The sequence below is a fragment of the Coffea eugenioides genome, unplaced genomic scaffold (assembly GCF_003713205.1).
Source record: "Coffea eugenioides isolate CCC68of unplaced genomic scaffold, Ceug_1.0 ScVebR1_2199;HRSCAF=3188, whole genome shotgun sequence".
Taxonomy (NCBI): domain Eukaryota; kingdom Viridiplantae; phylum Streptophyta; class Magnoliopsida; order Gentianales; family Rubiaceae; genus Coffea; species Coffea eugenioides.
The window spans coordinates 1-15740 of NW_020862663.1; the positions used below are offsets into that span (position 1 = coordinate 1).

The 15740-nt window shown below is 34.0% G+C and overlaps 2 protein-coding genes across 2 annotated transcripts; one reads left to right on the forward strand and one right to left on the reverse strand.

Moving 5' to 3' along the window:
• Positions 1 to 6741: 6741 nt before the first annotated feature.
• Positions 6742 to 11550, forward strand: LOC113756354 (protein trichome berefringence-like 7). The gene is made up of 4 exons (XM_027300044.1): positions 6742 to 7656; positions 9526 to 9684; positions 10119 to 10428; positions 11412 to 11550. Exons 1-3 carry the CDS (start codon positions 6854 to 6856, stop codon positions 10417 to 10419), a joined length of 1263 nt encoding a protein of 420 aa, XP_027155845.1. The 5' UTR covers positions 6742 to 6853; the 3' UTR covers positions 10420 to 10428; positions 11412 to 11550.
• A 2792-nt stretch (positions 11551 to 14342) lies between these two features.
• Positions 14343 to 15149, reverse strand: LOC113756353. The gene has a single exon (XM_027300042.1). It carries the CDS (start codon positions 15147 to 15149, stop codon positions 14343 to 14345), a length of 807 nt encoding a protein of 268 aa, XP_027155843.1.
• Between the last annotated feature and the right edge of the window lie 591 nt (positions 15150 to 15740).

Below are 15740 nucleotides of genomic sequence, written 5' to 3' on the forward strand. Positions count from 1 at the left end.
TTAACCTTCTTCATTTAGATACCATTCTCTACTGTTCAAGTATGCAACATGAAGGTAATTAGTGATATGTAGTAATTACTCACCTTTACTCGCTATTGTTCATAATGCAGGTAAACTCCATCAATACTTTGACACAGAGTGGAAAGTTAAACATATCTGTTAACAATTTGATTATAACAAATTACTATGTCGTACATTTTTCTTTTTGGGGCAAAAATTAGGACATTTTCAAATTATCATAATTTCAAAATCTATTATTGCATAACCAATATTAGTCGTTTGAATCAATTGCATGTTGAGAGACAGCACCAGCAGCTTTTTTTTTTTTTTTTTGGTAAACATTTTGTCTTTCTTTCTTCCTCCTCTGAGTACATTACATTTCAAAAGCAGCAAGGAACTGGTGTACTAGTCCTCCAGCTTTACATTCCTTCTCTGAGGATTAAGTCAAACGTTTAGTTGCTTAAACATGATTATTTAGCTAAAGACAAATTGAAATATGGTAGACAAGGTGTTTCTTTGATGTTAATTGAACTTCTGTGTTCACTTGCTTTATATCATTTTCTGATTTATGTTCTGCATCTTTTCTTTTGTTTCCCCCTTTTCAACATAAAATTATCAGCTTTCAAGTTTTCAAGCTTATCTAGACTACAAAATTATCAGTTTTCAAGTTTTATTGATAGTTGAACATTGATTACTTTTGTTGAAACGGAAAAGTGACTCTTAGTGGTTTTCTTTTTCATTATGTATGCTCAAATTTCATGGTTGTCGTTCATCAATAGTTTCAATATTTGGACTAGAAACATAAATTTGTTTTAGTTTCTATTGTAAATTTTAGATTTTGGAGACAAATTAAACATAAGTAAATAAAAAGACATGTTGGTGAAATTTCCAAAGCTCAGCAAGTTGCATGGACAAAGTAAACTATGACAATATTACCCTGATTGAGGGGGTAATGCTTATTTAAAAAAAAAAAATTGGTAGAGATTCAATTTCAACACATATGTAATCCAGTATATCATATACGACTTTTTTTGGAAATTAGAAAAGGATAAAAGTTCAATCAGTGTCATATAGCACTGTAACTTTTTTGTCTCTTAGGAATTGAATGTAACTTCACCCCTTACATAAAATTCCAAATTCAATGTCGCATTTGCTGAATGTGAACTTTTTTATGACGCATACACTTTTATCACACAGATTAATTTTTTAAAAAAGAATTGAATGTAACTCGACCCCTTACATAAAATTCCAAATTCAATGTCACATTTGTTGAATGTGAACTCTAGATTAATTTTTTTTAAAAAAAAGAATTGAATGTAACTCCACCCCTTACATAAAATTCCAAATTCAATGTCACATTTGTTGAATGTGAACTCTTTTATGACGTTATACTTTCACGTAGATTAATTTTTTTAAAATGTGTTTTTCTAAGCTGATATTTTCATTACTCTAAACCAGCAAGAATGAGGCAAAAAGATTTTAAGGAAAAGATTATTTGGGTTATCATTGGGAATTGAGCTTTTATAAGCGTCTCAGTTTGCACATATTCTCATTTAATCATTCTTGACTCACTTTCTCAAACAAAATCCTACACTCAAGTAACATCCCTTCTTGTTATTTCCACCAAATATTCAGAAGCAGTAAAACAACAATAATAGTAATTCTGGTTATTTTAATTTTTACATATTCTTCGATATCGAATATCAGTAATTGGAAATCAATAACTTCATTGACCAACATGATAAAATTACAAATTGTTTAACACACAAGATGAATTTACAATTGTGGAATGCCGTTGTTTTACCGGCTCACTTTGGAGAAATTTGGGCCAAATTTCCTTTTTCTTTTTTTTTTCTTTTTTTTTTTTTTTTGCAAATACACATTGTTTGCTATTTTCCTTAAAAATTAAAGTGAAATAACAAAATAATGAGCTTACATTCATTCCAAAATACATCATTTTGAAAATTTTGATATGCCTTGAATTTCTGTATATGTGCTCAGGGAGAAAGTTGAAATTCTTAATCATGTAAATAAAACTATTTATTCCGCTTCATTAGATTCTAATCTACATCTCTTTCTTTCTCATTTTCCAACCCTTCTTCCATTTTTGAATTTCTTTAGTTTTTTCAGGCAACAACTTTAGGAAATTAGCCTTATTAATAGTCGTATCAACATAAAGATTCAACTCCCCTAAATCTCATAGTTTAACATCTCTTGTCCTCAAGAAATAACTCAAGGTCTTTATGTGAAAGATAACATTGTCTATTCAAGAAGATGTGTACTCGTAGCAGCATTTCCAGTAGGACTGTCAATGGGGTTGGGCCAGCCCGAGCTCGGCTCGTTCGGCCCGACAGAAAGCCCGATAAGCCCGATCATTTAGTGAGCCGGTCTGAGCTTGAGTCTAAAAATTAGGCCCGAATTAAATGTGAGCCGAGCTTGGGCCTTATTAGGCTCAAACCCGATATAGGCCCGGCCCTTTAATTACCTATATATATAATATTTATATTTTGATATTATGTATAATTATATATCCAAATATATTATTACTAAATACTAAATATATACATAAATTACAAAACACAAAAATACATCTAAAAACTCTTTCATGAGCTTTCTTGAGAGCCAATATTGGTAATGTATAACTAAATCTCTAATTTTTCTTATTGGCTGAGTAAATTTTTGTATTGGCATAATATTGGTTGATTTTTTTTTTGTCTACAAACACAAAAATCATCAAGCATATTTGGATTTAAATCACAATATTATAAAAAAAGTTTCAACTTTTAAAGATGTATTGGCTTATGATTGCATGTTTTATTACTATTTTTCATGCATTTTGAATGGATTAAATATAAATATTGTTGAAAAATTTTTGATTTATATACGTTTTAAGAACTATTATTTGTTCATGTTTAGTTTTAATATTATAGTCTTGTAAATGTTACATTAGTTTTACAACTTAATAGTTATAGTAATTATATTAAGAAAATTAAGGAGTAATAAGTGAGATTGGGCTAAGCCCGATTAAGGCTCACAACCCGAATATTATGTGAGTTGAGTATGAGCTTCACATTTACGAGCCCGAAACTCGAAAATGATTCAAATTAAATGAGCTGAGCTTGAGCTTATCAAAGCTCGGCTCATTAGGCCCGATTGACAGGCCTAATTTCCAGGAGTTGAAATTATACATAAAAATTATTTGTGGAGAATGTTAATAGAGTTTGTGTGCCTAACGGTATAAATCCATTAAATTGTTACTACATATTTGATGATGGAGTAGAACAAAACAACATTCAAAAAAGCCTAATGGAATTATCATGCTGCCCCTTTTTTTTTCTTTTTTTTTTTTTTCAATTTTTGTAACTATGGGGGCAAATAAGCTGAACTACATGGACTATATCACGAGAAGTGATTACACAAGCTTTATATCAGATGCAAAAAGGCCTTTTTTTTGTTTTTTTTTGTTGGGCGGGGGGGTGGGGGGTCCTGTGGAACTAGTTGAATTATACTTAAAAAGGTTGTAATGAAAGTTTATATCTTGAAGATGATAAAAAGGATTTTTAAAATCTTTTGGGACAAAATCTAATCTCTTATAAGAATAAGTTTGAAAACTTTGTTAATAGAATTCTTTTAACATCTTGGAGCCGACTGCCTCATCCACAAGTGTAGCAAGTAGTAGAGAATTGCCCCATTCATTCATATTCTACGGCAAGACCTTCAGCTCAAATTAGCTCACACAACCAATACCTTCTCTATCTCGCGCACACGCTTTGGCATACATACGTATACTTTCTTCTTCTTTCTCTCCCACTCACTGATCAGATAGATACTCACACATTGTCTCTTTTGCTCTCACAAACATACACATTTTCTTTGCCAATGTACCTTTCTAAATCTTTTATTTATTGTAGACCCAAAAATATACATCTTTCATTTCTAAAAACACACATGTTCACACATAAACGCGTACTCTCTCTTGCACATAAGAAATTGCTTTGTCATTGTGGTATGTCGTCTATCGATATTAAAAGGTAATATTTAAAAGATTAATTTTGTAAACTAATAAAATGATATATTGGTATCTAACTATATAATGTACATAAAGTAGAATATTTCAATTTCAAGCTCAAATTCAATAGATTATTAAATAGATTTGACTTTTATGAATTCAGCAAATTCCAACTTTATTATTTAAATTTTTTCTTTTTGCAATTTCAATCTTTAGACATTAGTGATGCAAAATGCCCCTTAGTTTCACAAAGTGATCCACGTAAACCAAAAATACAAATCCAAAAAACGAATCTAATGAATTTATGTGGTTAAATTCAACTTTTCTCAATTTTCCTACATAATATCATATTAACAGTTTCAAAAACCCGTATACATATTTAAATTAAAAAAAAAGTTAGATTGCCAACTTGCTAGATTATTAGACGTCCATCTAATACTTTCTCTTTGGTGTCTTTATTTAAAGTTTTGTTGTTTTAGTAATTATATGAATTGTAATCCAAAAAAATTGTGTTCTACTTGTTTATAATTGGGGGCACTAACTTATAAATTCATTATTGGAAATTATATTTCATTTGCGTATTTGTCATTTGTGTATTTGTCTACAAACAACTAAATTCACCATGTATACCATATTATATATATATATATATATATATATATATATATATGTATGCTCAATTGGCTTTACGAATCGAGCTGAGTTTATTAGTGTTCAGCCCGAGGGCTTGTCAATAACCTGATGAAAGGAAAGAATGAAGTGGTTTGAGTATATAGAAAGAAAATTTACTTTTTTTATATTTCTTACTATTAGATAGTGTCCATAAATCTCGTAATTAGTCTCTAAAGGTTTAGAGTGAATTCAATGAGAAATAAAAATAAGCAAGACCAGTTAGAGCTGATTTAAAGGGACATAGTAAACAAACAATGCCTTCTTGATTGTAAAACTTGAAGTTCTCATGTAAAAGATTGAGAGTTTTGAATAATGCCCTTTGGATTTACCTTAATTAGCCATTTTAATTAAGGGTTAACATCTATAAACTCCATTGAGAGATGGTTAACTTACCCGTGCTCCCCGGAATCTAGTCATTAGGCACTTTGCCCTCAGAACATTGGTCAAAAATTCTATCTACTAACATATTTAGACTTTTGCTAGTAAATGACTAATAAGCTTTCAACACTCAAACGCTATTACTTTTCAAACTTTATAGTCTTTTGTATTAGCATGCAATTCCTATTAATTTGAGTTGTATAATTTATTCAATAAAAGTCCAAAACTATTGTGGATATGGATTCTTGTTGTTTCTTTTTACAATTTTTTCCCTCCTTCTTTTTTGCTTTAGTTTTTTGCTTTCTTTTGTGTAAATTTTCAATTCTCATTTTTGTTGTCAAATATTTAAAGTCATAGTTCATTATTACTAGCAATCAGATTTTGATGGTACAAGCTATTGCATTTACACATGTAAAGTAGGGATTAATCCTTTATACATTGTCAAAGTGGGGATTAATTTTTTAAACATTGTCATTGTTATTATAGATGCGCAAAAAGTGAATCTCAAATTTGAATAAAAATTTTGTGACATGCATCTAATTTAGCTTGTATAATATCATTTTTTTATTGATAGTAGGTATAAAAAGATAATCCACAAAAGTAATGCCATTAATTAACCAAACATGATCTGATGTACAAGGAATATGTATTAGATAAAACCATTATTGTGTTAACCAATATAGTATTTTGGATTATTATTCGCTAATACATTTTCATTAAGAATGAAAACCTAGAGTGGTGTATAATTTCCCATCAAGATTACATTTCCTTAAAAAAGAACAACTTACTTTTGTACCTTAAGTATATAAGATATATCAATTATGTCTCCTAAAGGAAGAAAAATAGAGGGCAATATGATCCTAGCTAGAATCAAATTGAAGATGGTTAAATGCAATATAGAGGTAAAATGCTCCAAATATTATATTGATAAATTGAAAAAAGCTTTTGCAATTAAAAGGGCCAAAAGTACCTATTGATTATATTCCATGGGGCAAATTGCACCTATTTCAAACTTCCCTTGGGGTTAACTATAATTAACCCTTTGATAGATGAAAGAAAATAAAAAACAAAAATATTGGTGGGGCCATCAACAAATTATTTAACCACAACATCGGCCACCACCACCAAATCTTTGACTCTTGGCCGATTACTTCCATCCAATTCCAGAATTCAATTTCTATTGCTGCCTCCATCTTTCCTTTCTGGGCATCCCTTTAACAATTCTACCACATTCAAATCGTTCCCATTTTTATTAACATTAATAGCCTCAGACACAGTAAAACCTGCCTCAGCTCCAAGATTTGGTAAATCACCTTGTCATTTCCTTCATTGAAAGTTGATGAATAACTGATAAAGTTCCTTTCTTGATAATTTTACAGTTGGATTTATTGGATTCATTCAGGATTCCAAAAGGGTAGTGGCATTTGCATCCGGTTTGCATTTCTTGACAAGATTTGGACACCCTTTTGGTCCCTTGATCATTACCTATGCTGGGTTCTGATGTTAATGTAGTTCTGATTCAAGCTTCTAAAATCTGTTGTATTCTTTGTTACTGGAAATTGGGACTTTATCCTTGATTGATGCTCCAGCCTTTGTTGAATTAAAGGGAATCAATTCGGTATAATAGTGATTGAATTGGTGTTTTTTTTTTAAATGATCTTGTTGATGGGCTTGAGTTTTCCTATAGAATTTTGAGTATTATACAATTGTATTAGGAACAAGTGATAATAGTCAAAATGTTTTTGGAACTGGATCTTGTGAACTGGGGTGGTGGTGCTGAGGACGATTGAGAGGATGAGCAGTTTGAGTCGAACAGCTTCGTTGAAACAAAGAACCCAGATTGTTGGCAGCCCCCGAGCTGTTGCTAGCCCAAGAATCACACGAAAGAGCTGGAATTCCGGACCAGTTCTTATAGGCGTAGTGATAGGATTAGTTGTTTCCTTTTTCTTGGCCGTTGGTTTGCGGTATCTTTATGTTCTTCCAAGTCTTACACAGGCTTTTCACGATGATAGTGTCTCACATTTAAATGATTCAGGTAACTCTTGTGATGTGTTTGATGGAAATTGGGTGTTGGATTATAGGTATCCCTTGTACAATGCCTCAGAATGCCCTTTTGTAGAGCAAGGTTTCAATTGCTTGGAAAATGGTAGGATGGATAAAGGGTATCTTAAGTGGAGATGGAAGCCGAAGAATTGTGATATTCCAAGATTTAATGTGATGAGTATCCTGGAAATGTTTCGCAACAGAAGAATTGTTTTTGTTGGTGATTCAATGAGTAGAACACAATGGGAGTCCTTGATATGTATGTTGATGACTGGGGTGGAAGATAAGAGGAGTGTTTATGAAGTCAATGGCAGCAAGATCACGAAACAGATTAGATTTTTGGGTGTGAGATTCAGTTCCTTTAATTTTACTATTGAATTCTATCGATCTGTGTTCCTAGTGCAACACAGTTGGGCACCTAAGCGTGGACCTAAAAGGGTTAGATCCACTCTTAAATTGGACGAGTTGGATGATATCAGTGATGAGTGGATTAATACAGATGTTCTGATATTTAATTCCGGACAATGGTGGGTTCCTGGGAAGCTCTTTGGAACGTAAGTTCAGTTTCTCCTTTTGGATAAGATAAATTCTAATTCTCTTGCACTTTGCCTGTTTCTTTGATCATTAATGAGTACTTTCAGTAATGATGTATTCGGCGTGAGTTTCCTTGCAGGCAGACACCTGTCTGAACAAGTGCTGTTCCTTGAAAATCACGACCTATGTTTGAATTTTAGATGTATCCCCTTCCTTGTTTATTTGACCATTTCTGTTTGCTTCCATGTTCCTCATCTCGTGGTGGATCTGCCATGGTATATCTTACTAAAACTTTTAATAGCTGGAACTACCTATGCTTCCTTTAATTGTCCTTGTCAAATCTAAGGTCCTATAAACCTGAATTCCTCAATTCTGGGTGTCTTTTGTCTTTTACCTTGTTCCCTCATAAAGTGCAATATCTCTAAGATCATCCTCTCTGGAGGTTATAATTTACTAGGGCTATCACTATGCCTTATCAATATGATAAGCAAGCTTGGAAATTCCCTGCTTTAAGTTCTACATTTTGAGATAAGGAATGATAATGTGAGTCTTTAAAGGGGTGAATCTACACTTTTTTGCCAATAATGTATGGAGGCAGTAAATGTTGCTCTTCTCTGGAACTAATAGTTTTGCATATGCTTTTATTTACTTTGCCATCAAATTGGCGTCAACTTTTATTCACTTTGCACATGGAGGCAGTAAATGGCTTCAACTTTTCTAGTTTATAGACTTAGGAAGTGCTCTGATTCTCTACCAGTTGACAGTAGATGTTCCCATATGAAAAGATTAAAAATGAGATGAATTTTGAAAGTGACAAACAAAATTAGGACATCATGTAAACCTAAAAAGATGAAAATGCAAATTTTCCTTCTGTTTCCTTCTCTTCTTGTTATGCTTGAACTTATTTTCCTTGACCCTTGGATTTCTACATTGTCTGAGGTTGTTTCATGCATCCTAAGTAAGGATGTATATCGATCTTTATGATATATGGTGGTTGTTAATTTATGATTCATAATTTAAATAAGGAGAGAAGTTGACAAGTAGCTGCGGTGCTATTTTGTAGTGGTCTGATGATTAGAGAATTTGCTATCTACTGTCATCTTAAACTAGAAACAAGATCACAGTTTCACCATAGTGCATTAACAAGTTACAACCAAGACCATGCTTTTGGCTTCAGCATTCTCATACAATGAAGTAGCATACCAAGGAAACAAGCCAGCGTCTCTGTCGGCACCATTTGTTTTGAGGGAATAGGAGGGAAAGGAAAGAAAAGTATTTGGAGGGATAAGGTCTTTGATGTTTGGATTGGTTTTTGAGGAGGGAAAGGAAAGGATAGGGAGGGATAACATCTAGTTATCTTTTGTCAACATGCTTTCTGTCCAAAAGAGTGCAGAAACGGAAGGAAAGGAAACCACAATTAATGAAAATTTTAAAATTTCCTAAAAAACCTTGTGTGTTTACAGGGCAGACTTTTAAATTATGGATAAAAATGTAACTAATGCGTGATAATTTCATTTCCTTTCTTTTCCTTCCCTAATCCAAACAATATTTTCAATGTTTCCTTTCTTTTCCTTTCGTACTTAGTCCAAATAAGATGGATGGAATCCGCTTTCCTTTACCCTCTTTTCCTTTCTTTTCCACTGGAGTCTTCTTCTTTCCTGTCCTTCCCTTTCCTTCAATCCAAATGGTCCCTGTAAAGATGTACTAAAAATTAAGGACAAGGAAGCAAACTGTTTAAATGTGATCACCTGCAATTAATTAAGATAAAAAGTTATCTGCTTCTAAAACCTACACCCCCCCCCCCCTCTTCCAATGAAAACAAAACCCGGGGCAAGGGAAACTCTCCCTCTGTATGCTCATTGAACTTGTAATTCCTATTTTGGTGGCAGGGGTTGCTATTTCCAAATTGGTAACTCATTGAAGCTAGGGATGTCAATTGGCACTGCCTTCAGAACAGCTTTGGGTACATGGTCTTCTTGGGTTGATACAATGATTAACCCAAACAGGACACGCGTCTTTTTTCGAACTTTTGAACCATCTCACTGGAGGTATGTATCAATAATTATTAGAACTGAAAAAATATTGTTCTTGGCTGTCACCTGTATTGCTTTTGACTCTATTGCTATGTGTTTCTCTCCTGATGGAATACCAAATAAGAACTCAATTAAATGGCCATTCCCTGCATAGCTTAGCATTTCTGAGCCAAGCTTTGCTCTAACTTGGTATAATTTTTGATGTCCAACTTCTGAGTATAAGTAGTTTTCTGTTCGAAAGGATATTGAGCTTTCATAGTCTTTACATAAAATGGCTATTCTTGTAGACGCCATGTTCACAAGTTGCACTGTCTAATTTAAATTAGTCTTTGCCCATCATTTGTTGCATTTAATTTTTCTATAGTTGTTCATTCTTATGAATTGAATAACTCACCTTGAGTTGCAATGTTTCGCTTTGGGATGACTTATCAAGCTGCCTTTATCTGTAGTGGTGACGAAACTCTGCGCTTATGCAATATGACGAGTCAACCTCTTTCAGAAACCGAAGGGAAAGACAGTAGCCCATTTTCGGACACCGTATTTGATGTGGTGAAAAACATGGCAGTTCCAGTAACTGTTCTGCACATAACTCCCTTGTCAGCTTTTAGGAGAGATGCACATGTGGGTATATGGAGCGACAAACCAAATATGTCGGACTGCAGCCACTGGTGTCTACCAGGAGTACCTGATATATGGAACGAAATACTCTTTCACCTGCTTCCTGGCTTCAAAGATGCATCCTCAGAGTGAGCTAACAGAGTAAGTTTGGCTGCCTTAACTTCACTGATCACCACGTCACCCAAAGATTAAATGGTTGACAGGATAACATAAAATTATGGCAACTGCTACAACAATTTTGTCTTGTTATTCTAGTTCAGCTGAAAATGTGATTCAGTGTCCAGTCGAAGCAGTTTTAATCTAAATAAAAGAACAACTTCACATGACCTATAGCATTGCCATCACCAAGCATTTAATACTTCTCCCATATTTTATTGGTTTTTCTGAAGTGGTAGGCCCAAAATAAAGGACATAAATAACAGTCACAACCTTCATTAAGAATGACTTAGGCTTTTGTAATGTTTATAGAACATTCTAAGCCTAAGCCAAGTTGCAACAAGTATGACAGTGAGGAATTCTTCTTGAACAATGTAGACTAATAGAAAGGAAATATTCTCTAGAGTTCTCCAGGTGAATTATTGAGGATAAATGCTTGGAAGCTTCTGAAGTAGTCAGTGACTTTGAACATATTTTTGTCCATGACATCTTCATATAGACAATTGATCGTCTCAACCAAACAGCTGGACTATACAGGTTTTCTTCAGCCATCTGCTTCTTTTCCTTCACCTTCACTTTATGCGGTTAGTTGCTTTCTTAATCTGGTGTTAGGAGCTTACAATCTCTCTTAGATATTGCTAATGAACATCATTTTCCGCTGAAATGTCAGCTGGCAAAAACTTAAGTTCTACACTTCCATAACTAACCAACACTACTCCTCTTACCACCCAAACTTTGCTTTCCCGTATGCTTTCTGTTTGTAAGCTTCTGCTGGATGATAATTGTCATAAAACCTGATAATATGAATGTTGGAATCACTTTCAAAACATTGTCATCTCACTGACCGCAGTTTAGCTTTGTATATATTTTAGGAAATTGACTAATCAAAAGCAAAGTGATGGAATTGATGATTTCATGAAGCTTCTAAATGGAGTGTCCTGTCTGATAAGCTTCTGTGATGCATGCAGGTCCTGCGTAACAGGATACGAACCATCCTTCCTAACCTGTTCAACTGTATATTTTTCCTTGAAGAAAGGAGGTCAAGCACAATTTTGCATCAGTAAAACTAAAGGAGTGTATAGCCAGCCACGTCTAGAGAGAAATCATGTATCATGACTTCATTTGTTCATTCTTTTCAATTCATTTTTGCACAGAACAGAAAAGATGTAACTTCATTATTGATTTTTCTTAAACATTTTGCAATTTATTCATTGATTGTGATTGAATTGCTCATGCTTGCAATTTATATCTATGTTTTAAAATTCGAACTGGACCGGCTGGTCCGACTGGATCCAGCTAGGCATCCGGTCCAAATCATGTTAAAAGACTGTCTTTTAAAAGCCATATTTGACCGGAAACCAGTGAAACCGGACAAAACCTTGATTGCATATTTCGTAAAAACTCCCACATGTACGAATTTCATCAAGACTTGGACCACTAAAAGGGATAAAATAAAGAAAAAAAAAACATTGAGAGAAAAGGTAAGGATAACACTAGTAAAGAAACATTAACAGTTTTCATTTGAAGGAAATACAAATTCACATTAAAACAAGATATCAATCCTTTGGGTAAATACACCAAAAGAGGAAGAAGACTCAACTTACTCAAATAATACAAGAACTACTACAAGAGAAAAATAAAAATCTAATTAATAATAAAGATCCCTCTTGATTAATCTTGAACATGGGATTAATCTTCATGGGGATAAACCAAAAAGAAGGGGTGCACGAAACAGGAAAATTCCCCTGCAGCTACAATGGTTCAATTCTATGTTGCCCAAATAATAAATCAAAATCCAGCCATAAGAGGAATGGAAAAGTCTGAATTTCCAACATCCCCACTCAGAAAATCTCCAAACTGCAAAAGTTCTGCCATGGGATCATCCATGGCAATGTCTGTTTCCAAAGGAATTTGTGGAAATTCATACCCCGTAAGGAGGGGGTTTTCGTAACTGGAACCAATTGGATCGCTGTTCTGCAATTGGGGCAGCATATCAAAATCAGAGTCAATTGGGATTTGGCGCCTCACCTCAAAATCAGTAGAAACTTCAGCCCCTTCACCAAAATCACCGGAAAATTTCTCCCAATCAGTGCAGAGTTGGTCCCAATCACTAAAATCAGTGGAAGACTCGTCCCAATAAGAAAACCCACTTCCAAGAAATTGCGAAATTTCCTCCTGATGAGGCGACTGAATCAAAGTAGAAGTTTTTTCATCCTGATCAGGGTCAAGATCAACAAAATCAAGAACCTTTCCAGGGTTTTCAGTTTCTTCTTGATCGAGAAAATCAATAGCATCAAGATACTCTGCAGCATTGTCAATCTCATACTGATCAAAGTCGAAAAGATCAACAGCATTATCCATCTTATCAATTTCAGCAACATTTATTGCTGCTGCACCGTTCTTGACGATCCTTTCCTCAATCTTGCTCTTGATTGCTTCAATTTTACTGTCCAGTATCTTAACCAACTCGACACGATCAATTTCTCCATCTGTCGACTTCTTCAGAGGGTGCATCTTATCAATTTCAGCAACATTTATTGCCGCTGCACCATTCTTGACCATCCTTTCCTCAATCTTGTTCTTGATTGCTTCAATTTTACTGTCCAATATCTTAACCAACTCGACAGGATCAATTTCTCCATCTGTCGACTTCTTCGGAGGGTGCTCTCTGTTCTTGGCTGACAGTGATCGAGCTTGTTCTTTTTCAGAATACTTGTCAAGAACAGATTGAACATCATTGTGATTCTCAGGCCAGGTTTGGATTTTGCCACTAGGCTCAATGATCACCACACAAACTGGTATATCACACAGCAATGCCAGCTCCATTGCCTTCTTCTTGATTCCAGCAACCCTGTTCTTGCAGACTTTGAAGGATACCTTAGAATTCACGGATTGCTTAGACTTCGAACTCTTCAGTGCCTTCTTCTCCATGGTTGCATACGAGAATTGAAGGAGGCGTGAGTTTTACGGAGAAGAATTGAAGCAACGGCCAGTTGAGTTTAAGTACGACAATTCGGAAAGAATAAGAATTTGGAAAGTAGGAATTAGAAAGCGGTATGTTATGTAAAATATTGTCCCAAGACTGTTTGTAAACTAATATTTGTTTATTTATTTATTTATTTCTTCCCTATGGGAGAATTGGCAATGAACTTATTTAAAATAGTTTGAACTTATTTTAAGCATTTTTTTTAGTTAAGAAATTTTAACTTAAAAAATCTTGATGATTTTACCTTTGTAATTTTATTTGGTTGGTGGTTTTGCAAATTCCATAATTTTATTTATAAAAGTTTACTTTTCTTTAATGTAACGAAATTAAATTGTCTAAACAATAGATATGATGATAAAGTACTAATGCAAGAGATAAAGGTATAAACAACCAAGGGATGGAACTCAATAAATCACAGAGCGCAAAATAAATAGAAAATTTCTTACAAAATGACAATGCAAATATTCTATCATGGTTATAGAAAATATCTTACTTACTGGTATAGGTTAGATTGAGTGTGGGTTTTTAAAATATGCAACAAAGTTAAAATGGATTGAGTTTAAGAAAAATTAAGCTTAACCCAATGTAAGCCCCCTGCGCACACACACATATATATAATCTTTTTCCAATAATTGAGGAATACTCAAAAGGTTTTGATCAATTTTGGAACATATAAAACATCAGAAATTAATTTCAAACCTGTGTACCCTTCAATTGCCGGTGTTCCTATGCCTTTTATAGCAAGATAAGCTCCATTTCCAATCCGGACTCTAGTAATAGCAGTTTTATCAAGCTTTTTGAAAAGCTCTTGATTATAAGTCATGTGTTTTGTAGAACCACTATCTATAAGCCAGCTTTCCACAGAGCTATTAGTGGCGAAACATGAATATGCAAACAATTGCTCCTCCTGCGGTTAATTCTCCGCAGCCTTGGCTTTTCCTTGTTGCTGTTGAGACTTGCATATCTTTTCCACATGCCCTAACTGACCACATTTGTGACATCTTACATCTGGGTTCCACCAACACCTTTTTTGTGGATGATTGGTTTTTTTACAATAAGGGCAAAGCGGAAATACTTGAGATTTGTTGTTTCCAGGCATTTTTTTGTTGTTCTTCATGTTCTTGCCCCTGTTGTTGTTTTGTGATATGGCTTGAAAGGCACCTTCCACTGATTCTTCTTGCCTCATCAGCCTTCTGTGTTCTTGTGCCTGTAGTGCATTTAACAATTCTGCCAAGGTGATACATGACAGATCTTTTGAGTTTTCCAAGGCCATGGTTGTAGCCTTAAACTTTTCAGGGATTGTAACTAGAATTTTTTGAACTATTCTAGAATCAGAAAAATTAGTACCAAGAAGTCTTACTTTATTGACTATGTCAAGGAGTCTATCAGAATAGTCCTTGATAGTTTCTGATCCTTTCATCTTCTGCATCTCAAATTCTCGAATCAAGTTCAACACTCGCATCCCTTTGATTTTTTCATCTCCTTCATATTCATTCTTCAAGAAATTCCAGATCTCATGCGCCGTTTTCAATGTCATGATTCTTGAAAAGATTGTGGATGTGACAATTGCATATAGACTTGCTTTGACTTTCGATTTCCTTTGTCTCCTCTCATTATGGTGTTTCATTTGAGCAATTGTTGGATTGTTTAGAAGAGGAAGTACTTCATAATCATCTTCTATAGGCTCCCACAAATCATTTCTACCAATATAGGCTTCCATTCTGACAGCCTACATTTGATAATTTGTTCCATCGAATATGGGAGGTCCAAGTTGATGAGTAGAGGAAACCTCTGGATTCATTGTAATAAGGGTAAATGTTTTAAAGAATGTGTTTAAACTCTCTCAATCCTCATAGATCCCTCAAGATGAAAGCTCTGGTGCCACTCTGTTGGATTATTAGAGTAGAGAAAGTAGAACAAGAATGAAAACTTTTGTATTGCAGAAGTCACATTTTATTGAGTTATAAGCCATGCTTTTATATAGCATAAAGAAAACAAAATTAGAGAAAAACTCTGGAAAAAGATCTGCTAGAGATAAGATCCTAGAATCATAATCATAACAAGTATTTTTACTTATCTATTGCTTAAAAAATAGCAAAGTGAATAACTAATTATTGCAATCTGTTAGCAGTTCCACAAATCATGCTATTCAATAGTTTTTCTTAAACATTTTGCAATCTATTCATTGATTGTGATTGAATTGCTCATGCTTGCAATTTATATCTATGTTTTAAAATTCAAACTAGACCGGCTGGTCCGACTGGGAACCGGCTAGGCATCCAGTCGAAATCATCTTAAAAGACTGCCTTTT

Bases quoted from the DNA above. Each gene is read 5' to 3' on its own strand.
- LOC113756354 (XM_027300044.1), top strand. From the start codon at position 6,854: ATGAGCAGTTTGAGTCGAACAGCTTCGTTGAAACAAAGAACCCAGATT. The intron at 7,657-9,525 runs GTAAGTTCAGTT...TTTTGGTGGCAG, and splicing joins CCTGGGAAGCTCTTTGGAAC to GGGTTGCTATTTCCAAATTG. The intron at 9,685-10,118 runs GTATGTATCAAT...CTTTATCTGTAG, and splicing joins TTTGAACCATCTCACTGGAG to TGGTGACGAAACTCTGCGCT.
- LOC113756353 (XM_027300042.1), bottom strand. From the start codon at position 15,149: ATGGAAGCCTATATTGGTAGAAATGATTTGTGGGAGCCTATAGAAGAT.